This window comes from Chiloscyllium punctatum, chromosome 37 (genome assembly GCF_047496795.1).
Source record: "Chiloscyllium punctatum isolate Juve2018m chromosome 37, sChiPun1.3, whole genome shotgun sequence".
Classification (NCBI taxonomy): Eukaryota; Metazoa; Chordata; class Chondrichthyes; order Orectolobiformes; family Hemiscylliidae; genus Chiloscyllium; species Chiloscyllium punctatum.
Window position 1 is genome coordinate 54,906,229 of NC_092775.1, and position 24,539 is coordinate 54,930,767.

The following is a 24,539-nucleotide window of genomic DNA, read 5'->3' on the forward strand; positions in this document are numbered from 1 at the left end:
ATATGATCTCTCCTTCCTGACTATGCCAAGCTCACCGATCCTGCTTAAGGAGGCAGTAACAGGTCATTGAAAAAAACCACAATATGATCAGGCAGCAACAACACTGTATTGTGGAAAGGTTTGACAATCATGTTTGACAAATTTATTAAAATTCTTTGAGTATACAACAAGTAGGTAGATAAAGTGGGACCAGTAGGTGTAGTGCATTTTCATTTTCAAAAGACATTCAATAAGGTGCCACATAAATCTAACCTAAAAAAGGTCACTGCACAAGAAATTGGATGGATGTATTTTCTTGGATGGAGGATTGGGTAATTAACAGGAAACAGAGAATTGGGATAAAAGAATCATTAACAGACTAGCAAACTAGCGTGCTGCTGCATGTACTAGTACTAGAGCCTAATGTTTACGATCAATATCAATGATTTGTAACCAAGTTTGCTGATGCTACAAACATAGATAGTAAAGCAAATTGTGAATAGTCTACAAAGGAACATAGAATAGGTTAAGTGTGATGGCAAAATTTGACAGATGGAATGTGAAAATTAGCTTGTCCAATTTGTCAGCCCTTCATTCCTGATGAAGGGCTTATGCCTGAAAGGTCGATTCTCCTGCTCCTTGGATGCTGTCTGCCCTGCTGTGCTTTTCCAGTAACACACTCGCAACCCTTGTCCAATTTGTCATGATCCATAATGCTTCAGTACAGGAATTGGATGTCTTTGTGCATGAAACAGTGGAGGTTAGCAGGCAGGTAAGGGAAGTAACAAGGTAAATGAAATGCTGGCCTTTATTTGCAAGGGAAATGGAGGATAAAAGTCAGGAAATCTTGGTACAATTGCACAGGGCATTGGTTAGATCACACTTGGAATATTGTGTATTGTTTTGGTTTCCTGTTTAAGGATAAACTTGCAATGAAGGCAGTTCAGAGAAGGTTCACTTCATAAAATCCTAAGATGAAGAAGTTTATTTTCTTTCATTTTTCATGGAAGGTCAGCATTGCTGACGCGGGCAGTATTTGTTCCCATATCTAGTTGCCTTTGAACTGGGTGGTTTGCTCGGTCCATTTCAGAGGGCAGTTAAGAATCAACAACATTGCTATGGGTCAGGCATCACATGTAGATCCAGACTAGGTAAGGACAGATTTCTTTACCAGAAAGGACATTAGTGAACCTAATTAGTTTTTTACAACAATAAATGATAGCTGCTATGGTCACCATTACTAAGACCAGCTTTCAATTCCAGATTTATTAATTGGATTTAAATTCTACCAGATCCCACATGCCTAGACAGCCTGGGCCTCTACTTGTCCAGTCACATTACCACTACACCATCATCTCCAAGTATAAAGGCTAGCCTAAACTTACTGGAGTTTAGACAAATGAAAAGGGTTTCTTTTTAAAAAAAGGGCTTGTCAGGAGGGATGCTCAGAGGATTCTAGAACTCAGGAAGCAGATTTAGAATAAGAGGTTTCCATTTAAGAGATCTTTCTTCTCCGAGGGTTGTTCGGACATTTCTCTTCCAGACAGCAGCAGAGGCTGGGTCACTGAAAATAATCAAGGCTAAGCTGCACAGATTTTTGATCACAAGGTAGTCAAGCATCATGGACCCTGGACAGGAAAGTTAAGGTCACAATCAAACCAGCCACAATCACAGTAATTGGGTTAAACAGTAATTCTGGTTTTTCCTTTTCCCAATAGCCAGGTCTTTAATGAGTTCAGGTATAAATGAATTGGAGCACAAAACAGAACAGGCTGTGACTCAGCTGGAATAGCCCTTATGTGAGCAGAATGCACATATTCTCCAGAGATGAGATGTGCGCTTTACCCTATTGTGTTAAGACACGACTCCTGCCAGGTGTTAGATCTAGAAATTTGATTAATGGTAAAGTCGCAGGTAGCTAGGATAGTGAAGGCGGCGTTTGGTATGCTTTCCTTTATTGGTCAGAGTATTGAGTACAGGCCATTATTTAGACCTATCGGAAAGATGTTGTGAAACTTGAAAGAGTGCAGAAAAGATTTACAAGGATGTTGCCAGGGTTGAAGGATTTGAGCTATAGGAAGAAGCTGAACAGGCTGGGGCTGTTTTCCCTCGAGCATCAGAGGCTGAGGGGTGACTTTACAGAGGTTTACAAAATTATGAGGGGCATGGATAGGATAAATAGACAAAGTCTTTTCCCTGCGGTGCAGGGGGCGGGGGAGTCCAGAACTAGAGGGCACAGGTTTAGGGTGAGAGGGCAAAGATATAAAAGAGGCCTAAGGGGCAACTTTTTCACACAGAGGGTGGTGCATGCATGGAATGAGCTGCCAGAGGAAGTAGTGGAAGCTGGTACAATTGCAGTATTTAAGAGGCATTTGGATGGGTATATGAATAGGAAGGGTTTGGAGGGATATGGGCCGGGTGATGCAGGTGGGACTAGATTAGGTTGGGATATCTGGACGGCATGGACAGGTTGGACTGAAAGGACTGTTTCCGTGCTGTACATCTCTATGACTCTATATGACATCAGTAGAAAATCACAAGGCTCTTGCAGATTGAGGTTCGGCATAGAATCACCAGGCCAGCAGAGACTGAGGCCTGACAAAGGCTCACTGAGCTTAGCTGAGACTCAAGCCCGACACAGACTTATGGACCAGTTACTGATTATGTCACCAGCTGCAAGCAACTGTAACTGCTCTTCTACCTTCAGCTGTCTGATTGTGGTGCTGGGGTGGGGCTTAGTAACTCAAGACAACAGATAGTTCTCACAGCATTCCATCTTATTGGAGATTAACCAGAAGTAAAAGTCTGAGAAAGAAAGGATATTTCAATGTGAACACTGCTACTGTTGGTGACCCTTACACTAAGTGATCACGGGCTCAAAATTAAGATGTCACAGCAACTTTTCACCAGCCATCATGGTATTCAAATCTAAATAGTCACCACCTCACTTTGATTTTCTCATGGATTCCACGCTTCCTGAAATAAAACAATACAAAAACAGTCAGAATAACAGCAAGTATTAGCAATAGACAGGCTAGAATGTAATTATGTGCTAAAGGTTACAGATAAAGTTTCTTCAAAACTGTCCCCATCAAACAGGTCCAACATAAGGTTAGATACAGACTAAAGCTCTTTTGACTCTTTTAAACTCAAAATAAAACACTTTCTACAATGTCACCAATAAACAATCGCAACGGCAGGTACAACATGGCGATAGTTAAAGAGTAAAGCTCTCTTTATGTCCCCATCAAATGCTCCTAGGACAGATCAGCAGGAGGTTAGATAGAGTGAAGGTACCTCTACTCTTCCGGACAAAAACAGAAAGCTTCCTCAACATTGTCCCGAAACAACCCTGAGTGGGACAGTATGGAGTTAAATACTGAGTAAATCTCTCTTTCCTCTTTTAATTTGAAACCTCCTTTCTACATTGTTCCCCTGTCAACCACTCCCAGGACACTCTAAAAGGAGCAGAGGATAGAGCAAAGCTGTCTCTATTCTTTTAACCTGAACGTGAAGTTCCCTCAACACTTTTCCCATCAAACACTCCCCAGATAGGGACAATATAGGATTAGATACAGAATAAAACTACCATTATACTGTCCACATCAAACACTCCTAGGACAGGTACAGCATGGGGCTAGATAGAATGTAAAGCTCCCTTGACACTGTCTCCATCAAATACTACCAGGTATTGTACAGGACTAGATATAGAGTAAAGCCCAATCTAATTCTTTAAATGGAAAGCAAAACCTTCATGACACTGTCCCCACCAAATACTCAAGGACAGGAACTGCATAGGTGCAGACAGAGAAAAGCTCCTTCCCCTCTTCCAAACCAAATGTAAAGCTTCTTCGATTCTTTTAAACTGAAAGTTCTCTTTACTCTCTACCACCCCTGAAGGAATTCAGATGTGACCACCCCTGAAGGAATTCAGATGTGACACAAGCAAATTATTTAAGTTTTCGTATTCTAAAGCTTTGATGTCTTAAGTTTTAAAATGTCCAAAACTAAAGAAAATGAGTTTTGAGGCTCCAAAACACCAGGAAATTGAGAGAGGAAGGTAGTGTGCACAGCACAAAAAGACCAACCCTGAAGTGGCGAAAATTCTCATTGATAATGTAATATCTGCAGTAAAGATGAAGGTGTCCATGCTTTTAGTGCAAGACCTTCATAATCATGCAAAGTATTCACCAACCACTGATAGCTGGAGCAGCAAGAATTACACGTTGTAGAGTGCATTGGGTTGGTTGTACAGAGACAGACAGTTGTTGGATGAATTCCGCAATTCTAGTTTTCACACCCTGACAGTGGAGTAAGGCATGAACATCAATATTTTGTTTTTCAACCAGAATCTGAACTTGCTTACAAGACTGTCCTTGCAGAAATCTTTAAACTGACTGTTTGCAACATTTTCTCTTTTGTGGCAGCAATCAAGCAATTTTATATTAACAGTGATCTTGATTTATAGAAGATGGTAATATTTATATCAAATGGAGCTGAGTCTTGCAACAAAATCAGGTATTTGTCAGATCAAAATAGTATTGCTCAGAGAAGATCTGGTAACATTTGATGCAAGGGTATCATTTACGCAGAATACTGAAATACTTCTAAGAATAATTTGTACAACTTTCAACAGGTCATAGAGATGTACAGCATGGAAACAGACCCTCCGGGTCTAACCCGTCCATGCTGACCAGATATCCCAACCCAATCTAGTCCCACCTGCCAGCACCCGGCCCATATCCCTCCAAACCTTTCCTATTCATGTACCCATCCAGATGCCTTTTAAAATGTTGCAATTCTACCAGCCTCCACCACATCCTCTGGCAGCTCATTCCATACACGTACTATCCTCTGCATGGAAAGGTTGCCCCTTAAGTCCCTTTTATCTTTTCCCTCTCATCCTAAACCTATGCCTTCTAGTTCTGGACTTCCCAACCCCAGGGAAAAGACTTTGCCTATTTATCCTATCCATGCCCCTCATAAATTTTGTAAACCTCTATAAGGTCACCCCTCAGCCTCTGACGCTCCAGGGAAACTAGCCCCAGCCTGTTCAGCCTCTCCCCATAGCTCAAATCCTCCAACCTTGGCAATATCCTTGTAAATCTCTTTTCTAAATCCTTGCAAGTTTCACAACATTGTTCCGATAGTAAGGAGACCAAAATTGCACGCAATATTCAAACAGTGGCCTAACCAATGTCCTGTACAGCCACAACATGGCCTCCCAACTCCTGTACTCAATACTCTGATCAATAAAGGAAAGCATACCAAACGCCTTCTTCACTATCCTAAATACCTGCGACTCCACTTTCAAGGAGCTATGAACCTGCACTCCAAGGGCTCTTTGTTCAGCAACATTCCCTAGGACCTTACCATTAAATGTATAAGTCCTGCTAAGATTTGCTTTCCCAAAATGCAGCACCTCGCATTTATCTGAATTAAACTCCATCTGCCACTTCTCAGCATTATAGGCCCATCTGGTTAAGATCCTTTTGTAATCAGAGGTAACCCTCTTCGCTGTCCACTACACCTCCAATTTTGGTGTCATCTGCAAACTTACTAACTGTCCCTCTTATTCTCGCATCCAAATCATTTATGTAAATGACAAAGTATTTATGTAAATGACCCAGCACTGATCCTTGTGGCACTGCACTGGTCACAGGCCTCCAGTCTGAAAAACAACACTCCACCATCACCCTCTGTCTTCTACCTTTGAGCCAGTTCTGTATCCAAATGGCTAGTTCTCCCTGTATTCCATGAGATCTAACCTTGCTAACCAGTCTCCCATGGGGAACGGTCAAATGCCTTACTGAAATCCATGTAGATCACATCTACCGCTCTGCCCTCGTCAAACCTCTTTGTTACTTCTTCAAAAAACTCAATCAAGTTGTGAGACATGATTTCCCACGCACAAGGGTCAACTGTGAAGATGGAAGAATTTGATAATTTTGTCAATATTATGGCATTTCAAACTCAGAATGAATGGAGTTGGCTGTCAAGATGTTTTATAGAGAGTGTGCTAATGCAAAACCATAACGTCTGAGTATTGTAAAGAGCAAGTGAATAAGTGCATGATCCAATAAACAAATATTGCATGAAATTGCTCACAAGGCCACAATATCATGTTGCATCAATAGCCTGACTGATGCTCAGTGAACTGGCAATTTTTGTTTTTAAACAGAGAAGCTGTTCAATAATAATTTAAGCTATTCAATTTGAAAAGGTCAAAATGAATAAACCGAAGACTCAGTTATCGAGTGAACGGGTTTATTAGAGTGATGCAATCAAGGTAGTTCTGACTGCTTTCAATAGTGATGTGGACACTGCTGTAGTCCTTCAATTCATTCAACTACAATATGACAAACTGAAAAACTGATTTCTAGACCAGGAATTACAAGCATACAACTTGATCAAATTGCAATTTGAAAGATAGCATTGTGCAAACAATATCAAAACATTCTACTTTTATACCAAGCTAAGTCAAGACAGATTCTATTCAGACAGTGATTTTGTGAAATATGCTCTAAACAATGACCAGTCTAAAAAAAAAGTCCCTGCTGGATATTTATGCAACATTTTAGACATCAACTGCTGACTGTGAATGTGGATTTAACCTCACGAACTTGACTGTGTGTAAATCCATAAACAGATCAGTTGGACAACTTGATGCAAATTAAGTCATACATTCCATCTGGACAAAATATCAAGCTGAACGCAGTATGCCATCACTGGGCAGCAATTAAAGATATGTGCAAAAAGCTGCCAAAGGAATGAATAAATTATTAGTGTAATTTTTCAGTCACATAGTATATTTGGTGTTCCATCATAAAAGGGGGCCCAGACTTTTAAGCCCAGCAAAATTCGGTTTATTGCATCAAGAAGAATACCCGTGACAGTAAAATAATATATATGCACACTAAATAGTAAACAAAACAGTGGAAGAAAAATTGCAATCCACCTTCTCTCTATGGATGCAGCGTGCTGCTCAGACTACTCAGAATTCCACACAGACTCTAGAAAGAATCCAGGAAACAATACTGGGGGTGAATGTCAAAATTCTGAGGGCTGCCCCAAAGACAAGGTATAGCCTGTCACAGTTATTTACATGGAGTCATACCAAACACCAACATCACTGGAGATATCCAGAGGTGGCAGCACACAGGCAAGGAGGAGGGGTGATCCTCTGAGTTGAGGAAGTCATTCAACCAGAATCATTAACTCTGATTTCTCTCCACAGATGTTGTCAGACCTGCTGAGCTTTTCCAGCAATTTCTATTGTTATTACCCTGGGAGTTCTCAACTTTTGATTTCAGGAACCACAATCTCCTGACATTAAGTCAACACTGAAAGAAACTTAGTAGCACCACTAACTGATGATTCGTGTCCTTAAAGATAGCCTGAGAGAACCAAGAGTGAAAATCTTCTGTGACCTTGTCTTCAATAATCTACTTGCCACCGATGAGTATATCCACAGAAGTATGAATTAGATCGATCACAAGGTCTTTGCTGGATAAAGTTCTGCCTGCATCATCAACAACAGCATAGTGTTCAACCACAATCTACAACTGCCATCAAACCAGGAGATCAACCCTGGTTCAATGAAGTGTGCAGGAGGGTATGCCAGGAGCGGTGTCTGGTATACCTAAAAATGAAGTGTGAACTTCTGAAGCTGTGACAAATTAGTACTTGCAAACTAAACAGTGGTAGCAGCATGTGATAGACAGGGCTATGCAACATTACAACCAACAGATCATATGTAAACTCTGATCCACAGACAATTAAACAACTCACTGGAGGTGGAGGCTTCGCAAATATTCCCATCCCCCAGGAAGAGGAGTCCAGAACAGGAATGCGAAAGGTAAGGCTGAGATATTTGTATCCAACTTCATAAGTGTTGAATGGATGATCCATCTTGCTCTCCTTCATTAATCCCCAGCATTATAGATTCCACAAATTCAATTCATTCTAAGATATCTAGAAATGGCTGAGGGCTCTGACAACATTCTCGCAATAGTGTGGAAGACTAATGCTTCAAAAAAAAAGCAGCCAAGCTGTTCAACTACAGCTGGAACACTGGCATCTACTCAACAAAATGTCATGTGCACAAAAAGCAGGAAACATTCAACCTCACTAATTATCACCTGATCAGTCTACTCTTGATCACTGAAGTGACAGAAGGGGTAGTCAATAGTGCTACCAAACGACATTTGCAAAGGAATAACCTACTCAATGACATGCAGTTTGGGTTCTGCCACGGCTGCTCGACCACTCCTGACCTCACTGCAGCTTTGAATGAATTGTGGACAGAAGAGGTTAATTCTAGAGGTGAGTAGAAAGAGTGACTACACTTGACATTAAAGCACTGTTTGGCTGGGTGTGACATCAAGAATTCCCAGCAAAACTGGTAATGATGGGAATCAATAGAAAATACTCTGCATAAAATAGCCCCTCAGGACAAAACAGGGCCCAGTGCTCAACACTGACTGATGCTTCAACATCTGTTAATGTTGGTATGCGAAGATCTGGTGCTCGAACAGAAACCTCTCTAGTGACAATTGTCCTGTACATTAAACACAAATGAAGTTTTAAAGATGTTGTGTTGCCGATCATTTTATTTCAATGTTTTACAATTAAAAAAAAAGAAACGTGCAAACTTTTCCCTGTGGCAGGTGCTGACTTGATACAAACAGTAAATGCAAAAATAGGACCAAGAGCTTGGCTATGATACCTGTAAACAATGCACTTCCTGGGAAATGCTGCCCAAACACTGAGGAATTCATGCCTGAGTAAATATACCACTTTTCGGAAAATTTGTATCATTTGGAACTTCAGCCCAATTATCTGAAAGACTGCTGCTGGGGGCTGGGGTGGGGCAATAGTTACACAACTTGCGTTTGTGCAGACAGTATGCTGGTGGGACAGGACTGTCACAGGGTTGCCTCAGAATTCCATCTCACTGTGCAGTCTGAGTACCTTCCAGTCTGAGATGTCAGCTTTTAGGAAAGTAAAAGGAAACACTAATTTGTCTTTAAAAGTTATGAGTTTTAGTCAGTTTAAACTTGAATCTTAAATGAAAGCAGTCAGAGAGGCAGGTTATTCCACTTCCTTGAGCACAGAAGCTGACAGTGATGAAACAGCTTCTTTCACTCCGGGTGGGGACAACATGTTAATGACCCACTGTCCTAAGATGAGGACAGCTGTGGCGCCCTCTCTTTTGGAGTCCCACATACTCAGTATCATACCATCAACATCACTGAGTCACAAATTCGGGATTTATCAATTTATCAACATTTCCCAGCTCCAGATATCATTGCTAGGCTAGACATCTCCAATATCCTCTATAGCTAATAAAGCAATCTATAATGAATTGCGGTATTTTCCCTAAACTAGTTGGAAGCACATCTTAAAAAAAAAAGCAGCCTGCAGTCAGACAGGTCTGGGCTTCATCTGACTGATCAGGAATAGCAACTTCAAATGAATCTTCATTCTACATCTTCCTCTCCCACTCTACAATCACACCCCTTCCCAACCAACCCTTCTCCACTCCCCACAAAGGAGATGGTGGTGCTAAGGTCAAATTGTACCTTTCAGTGAGACATCATAGGTCGGGAATCAAGCTGGGAGACCCCTGTTCTGCCTGCCTCAGTTCCACACTTGATGCTGTGTGTACTCCTGAACTCGCTGAGGAGGTAGATTTCGCTGTCCTTCGGAGACTGGGCAACTGACTTTTTAAGGGGAGGCGAATAGGTTTTGGATTGTCAATCTCTTTTTGAGTGTTGGTGTCCAGCTCAGGTTCCCCAGGGGGGTCAGTGGCTGACTCACTCTGTTCAGGGGTAGATGGTTTTGCTCTGTGACTAACTGTAGCAGGAGACGGACAGCGAATCACAGGAACAGCTGGCTCAGACTGGATGAGGGCCAGTGCACTCAAACTCTGGGCAATAGTTCCCATCAGGTCAATCATCTGGTCCAACTTTCCTGCCAAATGTTCAAACCCATCTTTATGAAGATCTAGAAGCTTCTGCTGGAAAGGGTCTGAGAATGGGGCGAGTGCGCCAAAGGACTGGGAGACAGTTGCTGTGGTGGATGGAGATGCAGAGTCAAGAATGTCAGGATTGCTGCATTTCTCACTTGCAGCCACGCTGGCAGAGTTCAACCTGCACTCCTGTGCCTGATCGCGATCAAAGTAGCAAGATTCCTTCCCACACTGATCCGGGAGACCTGTTGGGATATAATTCAACTTTATCAATAAACATCTGCAGCAGTTCATAAAGGTGATTAAACAGTGAACCCACATTCTCCCACTGTTTCAGACTGATCTCATACAAAGACTAAATCAGAGAAATGGTGGCTATTGCAGTCTTGTTCTAGAAGGAACTGATGTCTGTTTGATTTAACAAAGTTTCAGTGAATGAGAATTTTGGGGACTGTGACCATGACTAAGCTGTACAGTGAATACTCTTAGAGGAACTCACTGGTCCTAAGTTAAGGGCCAGGACAGCAAGTCCAGGCTACTCTGGATGTCAAGGGATAGAGCGTTTGATAAAGAAAAACGAAGAAGTATATGTTAAGTAGTGCATTAAAATCAGGGGCGTCCCTTCAAAAGTATACAGGGTAGGAGGTTGCCTAAAATGCAAATTAAGAGCGCAAAGCAGGGTCATGAAATATCTTTGGCAGAAGGAAAACCGTACGGCTTTTTATAATTATATTGAGAGTAAGAGGATTACCAGGGAAATAATGGGACCTACTAGAAAGCAAAGGGGCAATCTATACAGAGGCAGTGGATTTAGGCGAGACCTTAAACGGATACTCCTCTGTATTCACAAAGGAGAAAGACATTGTAGCTGGGGATATCAATTGTGATGGTGAGGTTCTAGAACACATAGGGGAGAAAATTACTAGATGTTTTAGCAGACCTAAGGTGTGTAAATCCCCAAGACCTAATGAGATGAACCCCAAGCTGCAATGGGAGACAAGGGATGAGATTGTTGGGACTCTGGCTGATATATTTACACTTCACTGGTCATTGGCAAATGGTTCAGCTAATACGGTTCCTTTGTTCAAAAAGGCCATCAGGACAGCATAGTTACAGATCAGTTAGTCTGACATCACTGGTAGGGAAATTATTGAAAAAATTCTGAAGGACAGGATTAATCAACACTTGAAAGGCAGGGACTGATTAGGCATAGTTGGCACAGATTTGTTAGAGGGAGATCCTGTCTACCTAAATTAATTTAAATTGTTTTTGAAAAGGTGATTAAATATATTGATGAGTGTAGTGCAGTTGATGGGGTTTATGGACTTAATAAGGCCTTTGACAAGGTTCCATATGGAAGGTTGGTCCAAAAAAAAAGTGCATGGGAGCCAAGGTAAGCTGGCAAATTGGCTCCAAATAGGCTTACAAGCAGGAGGCAGAGAGTGATGGAGAAGAGTTGTTTTCTAATTGGAAGCCTGTGACCAGCAGTACCACAGGGATCAGTGCTGGAAATCTTGCTGTTTGTTACGTACATTAATGAACTTGGATGTGAATTTACAAGGTTTAATTATTATGTTTGCAGAGGCCAAAAATTAGCAGTGTTGATAGGGAGGGTGATGTCTCATGTTATAGTCTGATATTGGTTAGCTGGTAATTTGGACAGAGCAACTGCAGATGGAATTTAATCCTGGTAAGTACAAGGCAATGCAATTTGTGAGCTCCAACAGGATATACACAATGAATGGTATGTACATAGGGACTATTGAGGAATACCTTACTGTCCAAGGCCCTTTGTGGGCGGCACGGTGGCACAGTGGTTAGCACTGTTGCCTCACCGCGCCAGAGACCCGCATTCAATTCCCGCCTCAGGCGACTCTTTGTGGAGTTTGCACATTCTCCCCGTGTCTGCGTGGGTTTCCTCCGGGTGCTCCTGTTTCCTCCCACAATCCAAACATGTGCAGGTTAGGTGAATTGGCCATGCTAAATTGCCCGTAGTGTTAGGTAAAGGGATAAATGTAGGGGAATGGGTCTGGGTGGGTACGCTTTGGCGGGTCGGTGTGGACTTGTTGGGCCGAAGGGCCTGTTTCCACACTGTACGTAATCTAATCTAATCCCTGAAGGTATCAGCACCGGTAGACAGGGTGGTGGATAATGCATATAAGATACTTGCCTTCACAAGCTAAGAAAGAAAGCCTTGTTTTAACTTTCTTAAACATTGGCTGGACTACAGTTGGAATATTGTGTGCAGTTCTGGTCATCACTATCAGGCTGATGTGATTGCACTGGAAAGGGTGTGGAGGCATTTACCAGCATGGGATGAAAGTTTAATGTATAAGGAGAGTCTGGATAGGCTGAATTTGTTTTCCTTGGAACAGGAGACAGGGTGGGAGAAAATCTGATAGAGATAAACAAAATTGGTAGACTTAGGTCATGAGAATCTCTCTGTCATGGCAGACATGTCTAAGACTAGAAGGCATAACTTTAAGGTGCAGAGCAAGTGGTTCAGAGGAGATATGACAAAACATTTTTCAGCCAAAGGGTGGTAGATTAGATTAGATTAGATTAGATTAGATTACTTACAGTGTGGAAACAGGCCCTTTGGCCCAACAAGTCCACACCGCCCCGCCGAAGCGCAACCCACCCACACCCCTACATCTACATCTACCCCTTACCTAACACTATGGGCAATTTAGCATGGCCAATTCACCTGACCTGCACATCTTTGGACTGTGGGAGGAAACCGGAGCACCCGGAGGAAACCCACGCAGACACGGGGAGAATGTGCAAACTCCACACAGTCAGTCGCCTGAGGCGGGAATTGAACCCAGGTCTCTGGCGCTGTGAAGCAGCAGTGCTAACCACTGTGTCACCATGCCTGAGAGGGTGTTGGATGCAGGTACTCTTGCAACATTTAAGCGGCACCTGGATGAACACATAAAATGCCAGGGCATAGTCTGACAATTGATTAAGTATACGTTGGATACAATTGATGTTGGATAAGTATAGTTTGGTGTTTGTTGGTCAGCTAGACATGATGAACTGAAGGGTCTGTTTTTATACTGTATGACTCAGTGTCTCTATGATTGGCTCCTGGGCTGCACCTCATCATTCCCTGATTCCGTCATTGCTGGCCTCATGTCCAAACGACCCTGGAACTCTGGCCCCTTGCTCCTTAGCTTCAGCTCCACACCCACTCTTACCTGGCCCCACTCACTTTGGACCCATACTCCCTCATTCCAGGAACCTGCTATCCCAAACCACATGCCTACTTTCACTTCCTAGTCACATGCCTCATTTCTGGACCCCTGGTCCTCTGCCTCTTCACTCCCAGAACACTAGCTACATGCTCCGCATTCCCAGATCACCAACCCCCTTGGTTCTCAATCATGTTGCTTGTTGTTGACCTGAATGCTGACACTGGTCATGCCAAGTTAGTAATGGGCAGTTGGGCAAGCTTCTCAGCCAACGTCTGCATGCAGAGGATGAAGTGGACTCCTTCCAATCATCTCTATTTACAAATGTTTTAGTGAGGATCTGTAGCTTGGGTTGTCGACAAAGTTGTTGGTCAGTTCGCCGAGCTGGTTGATTTCTTTGCAAACGTTTCATCTCCCTCCTGGGTGACATTTTCACTGCTGTGGGGCTTCCAAATGAAGTGCTATCGTTGTAATCAGCCCCAAATTTGCGCAGTTGTCTGTTGTGGCAGGTGGCTCTACTTCTGAATATGTACTATAGTGGTCTGTCAATGGGGTCTATTTCAACGTGTTTGTTTATGGAACCAGTGGATGAATACCAGGCCTCCAGGAATTCCTGAGCCTGTCTTTGGTGAGCCACCAAATTACATGAGCATCACCTTGCTACAAAATGAAACAACCAGTCCTCCCTCATATCAATACACACTGAATGAAGGACACCAGTTCAACTGGGACAACGTCATAATACTGGGACAGGCTAAACAAAGACAAGTTCAGGAATTCCTGGAGGCCTGGTATTCATCTAGTGGTTCCATAAACAAACACGTTGAAATAGACCCCATCTACAGACCACTATAGTACAAAACTGGAAGTAGAACCACCTGCCAGAACAGACAGAATCATATAAATCTGGGGCATGACAGATCATGACAGTCCTTCACCCAGAGGCTACCCAACACTGAAGATATCACCCAAGACGGAGACGAAACATTTGCAAGAAAATCAACTAGCTTGGCAAACCGACCAACAAGTTTCACCTCTGTCTCATGATTCTTCACTCCCCTTCCTATCTACCACAGCAGCGCTGCTCTTCACCACAGCCTCCCTATCAGTCATGTCACTCCTCTCCTCCCCAAATATCCTGTCAGTCAGGCTTGGGACAGATACTTAGGTAGTCACATACTATGCAGCAAAGCAAACACTAAGGGCAGAGCACTGGCAAGATACTGGGTACAGCTGGGACCACAATAGTTTCAAATGCAAATTCAGGCAGCTCAGTGCAAACACAAAAACAAAGTTAGAGTGAATATAAATTGGGCAGAGATCAGAGAGAGGCGAGGGGTCAGATAGCTACTTACCTTGACTGAAGATGTTGGTTGCAATCCTGACTGGCTCCACACCAGTATCTGGAGTGCTGCTAACTCTTTGTAGCTGACAGGACTCATTCACAATCTGTGTCACTAAAACAAGCTCAGCACGAAAGCACATTTTCTACAATAAGCAGCAAGAGCAAGTAGCAGAACTGAAGAGAAAGCAGAGAGCACCGAGTAACCAACAATGAATGGAATCCCCACACCATCACTGGGTACCTGCTAAACTCAGTACTGAGCGCTTAGAGAGTGAGTTACCCAGTCCATTTCATCCGCTCTGAAACCCTCCCTCATAAGTGAAAACTTTACCGAGAATGCCCATCTATATGCTGGAGACCACTTGGGTCATGGCTCATCACACAGGCTTCTTAAAAAAAAATTCCACAGAGTCATCGTACACTATATCACAATCTCAAAGCTACACAAGCCTGGGCAATACCTAGTAGTTGAACACAGAACGTAGAAATGTACAGCACAGGACTGGGCCCTTCAACGCACGAAATTATGCCAAACTTGATGCCAAATTACATTCTGCCTGCCTTTGGTCCATATCCCTTCATTCTTTGCATATTCATGTGCTTATTTAAAAGTCTCTTAAACACTCCTATTGTATCTCCATCAAACACCATCCTTGGCAGCATGTTCCAGACTCCTACCACTCTGTCTTAAAAAAAACTTGCCCCTCACATCTCCTTTGAACTTTCCCCCTCTCACCTTAAATGCCCCAGTTTTAGACATTGCATCTCTGGGAAAAAGATTCTGACTGTCAACCTTACCCATGAATTTCAATTTTATAGACTTCTATGAAGTCTTCTTTCAGCCTACACTGGTCCAGAGAAAATAAACCGAACTTTTCTCCCTATAGTTCATACCCTCTAATCCAAGCAGCATCCTGGTAAACTTCTTCTGCACTCCCTCCAAAGCCTCCACATCTTTCCTATAGTGGCGACCAGAACAGCCTGCAATACTCTTAAGTGTGGCCTAACCAAATTCTTAAAGCTGCAGCATGACATCCTGACTCTTGTACTCAATTCCCTGACCAATAAAAATAAACATGCCATATACCTTCTTTATCACCCTACATATTTACTTGGTCACTTTGAGGGAGCTATGGACTTGAACCCCAAGATCCCTCTGTACATCAATGCTGTTCGCCGTCCCCCTTAACATTTGATCTCCCAAAGTACAGCTGCTCACATTTACAGGATTAAACTCCATCTGCCATTTCTCCGCCCATAATCTGCAACCGATCCACATCCCGATGTCCTTTGACAACTTCTACACTATCCACAACTCCACATTATCATCTGCAAACTTACTAAACCCCCTACCTACATTTGCATCCAAGTCATTTAAATGCATCACAAACAGTAGAGGTCCCAGTGTGGATCCCTGTGGAACACTAGTCACAGACCTCCAGCCTGAAAAACAACCTTCCACTACTAACCTCTGCTTTCTATGGGCAAGCCAATTCCAAATCCACGTGGCCAGGTCACCATGGATCCCATGTATCCTAACTATCTGGATGACCCTACCATGAAGGACCTTACTGAAAGCCTCATTAGAATCCACGTAGACAATATCCACTGCTCTACCCTCATCGATCACCTTTGTCACCTCCTTGAAGAATTCATTTCAGTTAGTAAAACATGATTTCCCCTCCTGACTGTCCCCTAATTATGCCATACTTTTCCAAATGTGTGTAAATCCTATCCCTAAGAATTCTCTCCAAAAGTTTCCCAAACACCAATGAGACACTCACAAGTCTATAAATTGCCTGGATTATCCTTATTGCTCTTCTCAGGGTTGAGGTTTAATCTCCAGCACCAAGCCTCCTGGAGTAGAACACCCTCAATAACTAACAGTTAAGCCTGGTAACAATTTTTATTGCTGCTTTCTCTTGTGGAATGTAAAGTTTACCTTCTTACATGATTGTATATTTAAATACTGCTGACGTGCTCTGGGAGTAAATAATGGTAAAACATAGAGAAAGCTCTACTTTCAATTTTTAAAAAAAGCGTAGAGAGAGCTGTACTCTGCACCTAACCCTGGATCCCAACTCCAGTGAAAGATCTTAAATAATAAGAGCACAATAGATAATAAACAATTTGATAAGCTTCTTCAATGATATATAATGCAATTTATGAAACACTGTATTGATATCATGAATTGAGAGATTTGCAGACACAATGTGGAAAAATCAGTGTCAGAGAGGGTATTAGATACGCCTGGATCTGTGCACCCGAAGAGATGGTTGAGATTGGGATAGCATAAGACCTGCTGGTGAAATTGTGTACAACAGAGAGATAGAAACCCTACCTTTCTCCACTCCATATTCCAGCATTGATAGTCAAATCACTCAATAATGATTGAAATCTCAGCTTCAAGACCCATGAGCAAATCACTGCTTAGAGATCCAGTCAAATACCAGTTTACAGATCAGAGTATTTCAACAGTGATCCACTAGTTTGTTAGTACTGAGATCAAGTTAGGACATGAAGACTGAATCAAGTTCAAATACTTAGGGCAAACACTTACATTTTCAAATGAATACTATACAAGATCAACCATAGTGTTAGTGGAGTTTGCCCTGGGGTTGAGTCAGGGCAAGGTCCTGCTCAGTTTGGTTGGACTTACCCCATCTCCAGTAATGCAGTTTCTCACCAACAACATACAAAGAGATAGTTACAAGGACAGCTGCTGTCAGGAACATACCCAGCCCAAAGGGACTGAGTACCTCCAGAATGGGGTAGACCCAGATAGCTGACCTGTGGCGAATCCAAAGTAGCCTGAAAAAAATGAGAAAGATAGCAAGACTTATGGATTTTTTTGTACTCATTATGTGATACCACATAAAAAGGTGCAATAAAAATACACACAGCCCCTTCCAAAGGAGGAAGGCAGATTGTACGTGGGAAGACTTGTGAGGGGGTGGAGGGAGCACATAGGAGAGAAGGGAGGCATGGGAAGGTGGGGCAATGTAAGAGAGGAGGAATAAAAGTGAAAGCTATAAGCTCTGTGCATGCATGGGTGCATGCAGAGGTTCAGTTAGATAGCAAGGAGTAAAGGTTGGATCAATACCAACAGGAAATGGAGTTTTGTCCAATGGAACGTGTTTGAAGTCGGTGCCCGTTTTTGTATCATCTCAATACCCGAGAACCTGAATGAAACTCACCAGACCAAATAGGAACTGCAGAAAGTGATGAGCACAGTCAGGCATCCCTTGTGGCTGGGCCAGTGATGTTGAACCACAATCAGCTCCAACATGAGCAGCAACAAGACCACCGTGTGCTGCAAAGGACAACAGAAATACAGCGTGAGCAGCTTAGATTGACTGGGTGGGGTGGGGAGGTTGGGGTCACAGGTGGTGGGAGAGGCAGGACAAAGCACAGACGGGTCAGCTGGGAAGGGTGCAGGGACATCCAGTCTGACTGCAAGAAGCCAGAACATGGGGAAAACAGACTGATTCCATCTGGCAGTGAGGGTTTCAGACACATTCTCACTCACCATGGCATGATTCAGCCAGGTCGGGATGATCGTGTCGAATATCTCTGGGTAAACAAGTTCCCGGTCATAGGCATAAAGAATCCAGAAACTCACAACGACAAACTGACAGAGACAGAAAAAGAAAAAGGATCAGTCAGGAACTCCAAGCACTCCATCTGAATTAGATGGAGCTGGGAATACATGCACATCCCAGTCCCAGCGATGCACATCTTGGTGAAGATGAATGCTGTACTTACAAAGCCAATGGGGAAGGCAAGAGCAGAGAACAGCCAGTCCTGGAGAGCACTCATCCTCAATGACAATTGCTGCATACGTTTATCAGACCAAGAAAGGTGCCATACTAGGTCTGTGAGGACGCACACTCCAAAAAATGTAGTCTGCAGGACCTAGAGAGAGGGAATCACATCAATAAGACCATCAATCTATACGAATCCAACAATAACCTGACTGGGGAGAACTGGACAGTGCCAAAGCAGTAAGTGCAGTAGATGATGTATGCAAAACAGTATGAGAACAATTGTGGGGTATGACGACCAGAGACACAGATATGGTAGTTGGTGAGGAGAAAGGAGTCTGGGAATATCCATTCTGATTGGACTCTGGGAATATCCATTCTGATTGGAGTCAAGTCAGCAAAGCTGTTACCACTAACACATTGCAGATTCAGACTACTGTAGTGTTATGAACATTGCATAAAGTGAAAACAGATAATTTGATTTGCAATTATATAATGTCACTGATGACCTCAAAATACCCAAAGCGCACCAGCTAGAGATATTTTGGAAACATTGTTAGAGACATTTACAGCAGGAGGGCCATTCAACCCATTGAGTTCATGTCAATTTCCTGCTAAGCAATCCAGTCAGTCCCACTCCCCTGCTCGATTCCCAGAGTCCTGCAAGTTTATTTGCTTTAAATCTCCAATGATTTCAAAAGGAAATTGGATGATCATCATCTCCACTTCCACTATTCTCAGAGGCAGCATGATCCATTTTATTATCATGATGCTTAAAAAAACTTGGTCACATCTCTATGCAATTCTTATCCAAAATCTTAAGTAGTCCTTGTATAAATCAGCTAATGGGAGGAGTTTTTCTTTTTCTATTTCGCTCATTTATATTTGGCATTATCACATACAGCTTTATCAAATCAACCTTTGACCAGGAGAACAACCTCAGCCTTTCCAACCTCACCCTGTAACAAAACCAATAATCACAGAAACAACTTCTGAACTCTCTTAAGGTTACAATGTAGGAAACAATCACTGTAAAATTATTAGGTTAATTGCAAGATATTAGTTGCCAAAAATAATTAAAGTAAACTACAAGCAAATTCCTTAATGCATGGCTTTATTAAATACACCGCGTTGTTAAATAGCAAAGCCGGAAATCTTCGAAGCAGGGCACAATATAGAAAGACACCAAAGAGGGGGATTTTGGGAGCTTGAGACAAGTAATAAAAGAGCAAAGACTTCAAGCTTATCCGAGAAACTGATTGAGAGAGAGAAACCACAGGAATGGAATGACTTAGCCCTCCAGGAGATAAAACGTCAATACTAAGACAAGAGATACACCAGGATGTGAAAACCATTGTGCAACTTGTTACAAAACTATTTTCCTTTTACCCACTTTTTAAAATTATTACTCATTCATGTGGTGTGGGCTGGGCTGGGCTGGAAATGATTGCCCAGAGGGCCGTTAAGTGTCAATCATATGGCTGTGCATCTGGATTCACAAGTAGATCAGACCTAGCAAGGAAAGCTATCCTTTCCTAAATGACACTTATAAAAACTGATTTGGTTCACCAATCAATTGTGGTTATATGGTTGTCGCTAGACTAGCTTTTTATTGGATCTGCCATGGTGGAATATGAACCCATGTCCCTAAAACATGAGCATGGAATACTGGATTACTAATCCACTGACACTTTATGATGCTATATTCAATTCTGCTTAGCATTTGGTGGGGTTTGTTGCAAGGTTTTAAAAAGATCTATAAAGGTTCAAGGGTCATGAAAAATAGTTCATCAGAAGACAGGAGGAGGTTTCACAAAGAAAATGACTTATGCTGTACTATTGAGATGGCAATTGAACTGTCCTGCTTCTAAGCTTTTAGGACTTAAGAACAATTGGATAGTTGTGAGCAGAATCAAGAATATTTGGAAACCATCAAGCAGTAATTGCTTGGTGCAACTGATTAGAACTGAGGAAACAAACAAGAACAGTACTGCCTTGGTATCTATTAAAAGCTGTAGCTGTGCCACAAGTAAATGCAGTTTCTAGAATCCAGTGAACTGTAACCCAAAGAAAGGAAGGTAAACTAACAATAGCTCAAGGGAATTTCAAACTTCTTTGCAGTTTCAATGAGATGTGGTGACTTGTATCATCAGTTTTTTCTTATATCCAGAACCTACAAAATCACTAAATCTGAGGAGGGGCATGGGTAAGAAATCCATGAAACCTTTCTGACTACAACTACTTTTGATGTGTTCTGTGGTGTCTTTGAACAGAGTTGGTGAGTTACCCATATTTGCCCCATGTTAAATTTGGAATGTTAGAATACAAGTCATTATCTATATTGTTACAGGTCAAATCTCTTGTTAATAATCTTTCCATGTACATTTATGTAAATTTTATTTATAAAAAATTTTTTGTTGACTAAGAAAACCCTGGCTGACTTGTTTATAAACCAAAGTCAAAAGCAGTTTCTAACTAACCATTCTGGTTAAATTTTAAAACTTGTGACCAGTGGAGAAGTAGGACTTGAAAGGAATTAGTTCATTCCCCCCACCTCAAATCATATCTGATATGATGGTCACACAAAAGAGGAAAAGTGACTGCACAAAGAGAGGGGGAAATGTGGGTGAGCTGGCATGCAAAGGGGTGGGGAAGGTGGTGAAGAGAACAACGCAGATGCAGGAGTAGGGAACGCAAGAAAGCACAACAGCCCTGATTACTTATGATATGGAAGGGCAGACAATTTGCACACATCAAGCTTCCAATAAAGGCACTGAAAAACGACCAGTCAGTTTATAGGGAGTCTGTGGGCAGCACGGTGGCACAGTGGTTAGCACTGCTGCCTCACAGTGCCAGAGACCCGGGTTCAATTCCCGCCTCAGGCGACTGACTGTGTGGAGTTTGCACGTTCTCCACGTGTCTGCGTGGGTTTCCTCCGGGTGCTCCGGTTTCCTCCCACAGTCCAAAGATGTGCAGGTCAGGTGAATTGGCCATGCTAAATTGCCCATAGTGTTAGGTAAGGGATAGATGTAGATGTAGATGTAGGGGTATGGGTGGGTTACGCTTCGGCGGGGCGGTGTGGACTTGTTGGGCCGAAGGGCCTGTTTCCACACTGTAAGTAATCTAATCTAATCTAATCTAATACTGGTTTAGACACAGGGAAGAATTTTCCTGTCCTTCACTATCTGTCTTCAATCAGGCTCTGATTGTTCAGGTTCCTGTCGTTGAACACACACTATCCAGAAATATCGTTTACAGCTAAGAAGTTTTCCAGTCACACAATTAATCCAGCACAGGAGGCCATTCAGCCCATGTGCATTAGCTCTTTTGGAACAATTCAGTTTGTCGCTGTTCTGGTTTCTCCCTGTGATGCTGCACATTCTCCATCTAAAGAAAGGTTCAACTCAATGCCTCAGCTGAACTGCCTCCTCCACATTCTCAAGCAGCATATTCAAGATCCTAAAAACTAGCTAAATTTTTGTAATGCTATCATTTTGTCAGCCTGGATTAGCCAAAGATCACAGTAAACAAGACACTTTCTATATCAGCCATTTTCCATTAAGCATTTATGAGGGGCATGGATAGGGTAAATAGGCAAATAGGCAAAGTGTTTTCCCTGGAGTCAGGGAGTCCAGAGCTAGACGGCATAGGTTTAGGGTGAGAGGGGAAAGATATAAGAGAGACCTAAGGGGCAACTTTTTCACACAGAGGGTGGTACATGTATGGAATGAGCTGCCAGAGGAAGTGGTGGAAGCTGGTACAATTGCAACATTTAAGAGGCATTTGGATGGGCATATGAATAGGAATGGTTTGGAGGGATATGGGCCGGGTGCTGGCAGGTGGGACTAGATTGGGTTGGGATATCTGGTCGGCATGGACGGGGTTGGACTGAAGGGTCTGTTTCCATGCTGTACATCTCTATGACAGGTACAACACAGGGTTAGATCAGAATAAAGCTTCCTCAACACTGTAGATACAATCTGCCTGACCTGCTGTGTTTTTCCAGCACCACTCTCACCTTGACTGTGGACAGTGTAAAACTGCCTTTACATTGCCGCAGAACACGGGGATTTCCTCCAAACGAAGAGGCAGGAAATCAGAAACAGAAGTAAAATAAAACAGAAATTGAGAGTCGCTGGACCCGAAACCTTAACTCGGCTTCTACCTAGATGGTAGGGGAAAGTGAGGACTGCAGATGCTGGAGATCAGAGCTGAAAATGTGTTGCTGGAAAAGCGCAGCAGGTCAGGCAGCATCCAAGGGGCAGGGGAATCGACGTTTCGGGCATAAGCCCTTCTTCAGGAATGAGGATGCTGCCAAACCTGATTCCATTTGCTTTATTGCTGTCACATGCACCTAGTTTTGTTCTGCGTGCAACAGAGGCAAGTTTTTGAGGCAATTTCTGTTATTTTTTTGTCATTAAGTTTTTTTTTTCAGACGCCATCCCGGTGGGTGGTGAGGATGAGGGTGAGGGTCCCCCGGGTGTGAGCTCTAACACACAGTCCCACCTTCCGGACATTTACCATATTGATGAAGGTCAGGTACTTCCAACGGCCTCCATAAGTGTCCGTGCCGAAGTGGCGGCTTCCGCTTGTCAGCAGCATCTCCTTGTGAAGGGCGAATAGATACCAAAGGAACACGGGCAGGTGGAGGAGGAGGAGCGGGGCCCGACGAGACGCCATTGCCGGTAGCTCAGGGGGCGGTCAGGGTCGGGGCCGGGGGTCTGGGCCTCTCCAGGGTGGACTCCGTATCGCGGGGCGGGGCCTGCAGGGTCCTACCTCAGCTCCGGGGTTTCCCCTGTGTACCAAGTGCACTGTCCCCCCCTCTCAGGACGGATTAACCGCCGTTAGGGAGTTCACCGCACCAAGACACCCTGCTTCCTGTGCAAACACATCTCCTGAAACATCAAGACCCGGTGACTGAGTATCGCCTCAGGCCATCCAAATCCCGTCCCCCCCCCCCACTTTGCTCCCGGGCGGAGTGGTACAACCCAACCGCCGCTGGGGTAACTCGCATGCGCAGAGGTGGCGGTAGAAGCCTTGAGCATGCTCAGTCGGCACTGCTGCAGCTCCCATTCCCATTGTCATCTTCGCCACTCATCCCATTCATAACTGAAGTCCAACCCAAACGTCCATTCCCAGTCTCACCCGATCCCGTTCCCAAACTCGATCCATCCTTGATCCCAATCCCATCCCTGAACCACCCCCTCCCCAACCCAAATCCACATGCCAATCCCCATCCCTGAACCTCTGTCCACAACCCCATGCCCTCACCCCAGATCAACATTCCCAACTACAATACCCATCTTCAGATCCCTGACTCCCATCTGAACTCCACCTCCACACTCAATGCAAACCCCACGTCCATCATCTTCCCCAACCTAAACCCCAGCCTTGACACTAAACCCACATTTCCCAATCACAATACCCATCTCCCAATCTCCATGTCCTATCCTCAACTCCTAACCAAGCCCCATTCTCCAAACCCCCCACCCATGGTGGTTGCCCAAACAATATACGCTATGGTCAGATTAGCAGCAGAAACACTTCCACTCCCCTGTCATTTCCTTGAAATCTTCTCAAACTTGTCCCTAGGCAACAAGCGAGCCTAAGATAAATTCTTAAATCAGTCCTGTTCAGATACAGCTACAGAACCAAGACTGATGAAGGGCCCAAACGGTCTTGATTTTCCTGCTCTTTGGATGCTGCCTGACCTGCTGTGCTTTTCCAGCACCGCATTCTCCACACTAATCTCCAGTGTCTGCACTCCTCATTTTCTTTTACAGAACCAAAACTGTCTAGTCTAGAGATAGGGACATTACCAATGTGTCACACAACACTTTAACCGAAGAGACGAAACTGAACTTCCTATATATTCCAATCAACAACCCAACTGCTGCTGGTTTTTGCCTCTGTCAGGACAAATCAGATTATTGAGTTTCCGTATCATCCACCTTTACCTCTCCCTCAAATCATAGAACATAGAACATTAACAGCACAGAACAGGCCTTGCAGTCCTCGATGTTGTGTCGACCTGTGGAACCAATCTGAAGCCTATCTAACCTACACTATTCCATTCTTGTCCATATGCCTATCCAATGACCAGGATATGCCCTTAAACGTGTTGAATCTACTACTGTTGCAGGCAGTCCATTCCACGCCCCGACTACTCTTTGAGTAAAGAAACTATCTCTGACATCTGTCCAATATCTATCACCCCTCAATTTAAAGTTATGTCCCCTTGTGCTAGCCATCACCATCTGAGGAAAAAAGGCCTTCACTGTCCA

The 24,539-nt window shown here is 43.4% G+C and overlaps 1 protein-coding gene across 3 annotated transcripts; it reads right to left on the reverse strand.

The window, feature by feature from the left end:
* Positions 1 to 106: 106 nt before the first annotated feature.
* Positions 107 to 23,136, reverse strand: LOC140463121 (androgen-induced gene 1 protein-like). Of its 3 annotated transcripts, XM_072556852.1 has the most exons (7): positions 22,777 to 23,130; positions 18,257 to 18,406; positions 18,021 to 18,122; positions 17,689 to 17,804; positions 17,151 to 17,302; positions 10,108 to 10,197; positions 107 to 2,955 (listed from the first exon to the last, which is right to left on the reverse strand). In XM_072556852.1, exons 1-7 carry the CDS (start codon positions 22,933 to 22,935, stop codon positions 2,924 to 2,926), a joined length of 801 nt encoding a protein of 266 aa, XP_072412953.1. In that variant the 5' UTR covers positions 22,936 to 23,130; the 3' UTR covers positions 107 to 2,923. The 3 variants fall into 3 exon arrangements, with proteins under 3 accessions (XP_072412953.1, XP_072412954.1, XP_072412952.1); XM_072556853.1 differs by lacking the exon at positions 10,108 to 10,197 and having other exon boundaries at positions 22,777 to 23,123; XM_072556851.1 differs by lacking the exon at positions 107 to 2,955 and having other exon boundaries at positions 6,230 to 10,197; positions 22,777 to 23,136.
* Between the last annotated feature and the right edge of the window lie 1,403 nt (positions 23,137 to 24,539).

Bases quoted from the DNA above. Each gene is read 5' to 3' on its own strand.
- LOC140463121 (XM_072556851.1), bottom strand. From the start codon at position 22,935: ATGGCGTCTCGTCGGGCCCCGCTCCTCCTCCTCCACCTGCCCGTGTTC. The intron at 18,407-22,776 runs GTAAATGTCCGG...CCCTCTCTCTAG, and splicing joins ACCTGACCTTCATCAATATG to GTCCTGCAGACTACATTTTT. The intron at 10,198-17,150 runs GTAAGTCCAACC...ATATCCCAACAG, and splicing joins ACTGCATTACTGGAGATGGG to GTCTCCCGGATCAGTGTGGG.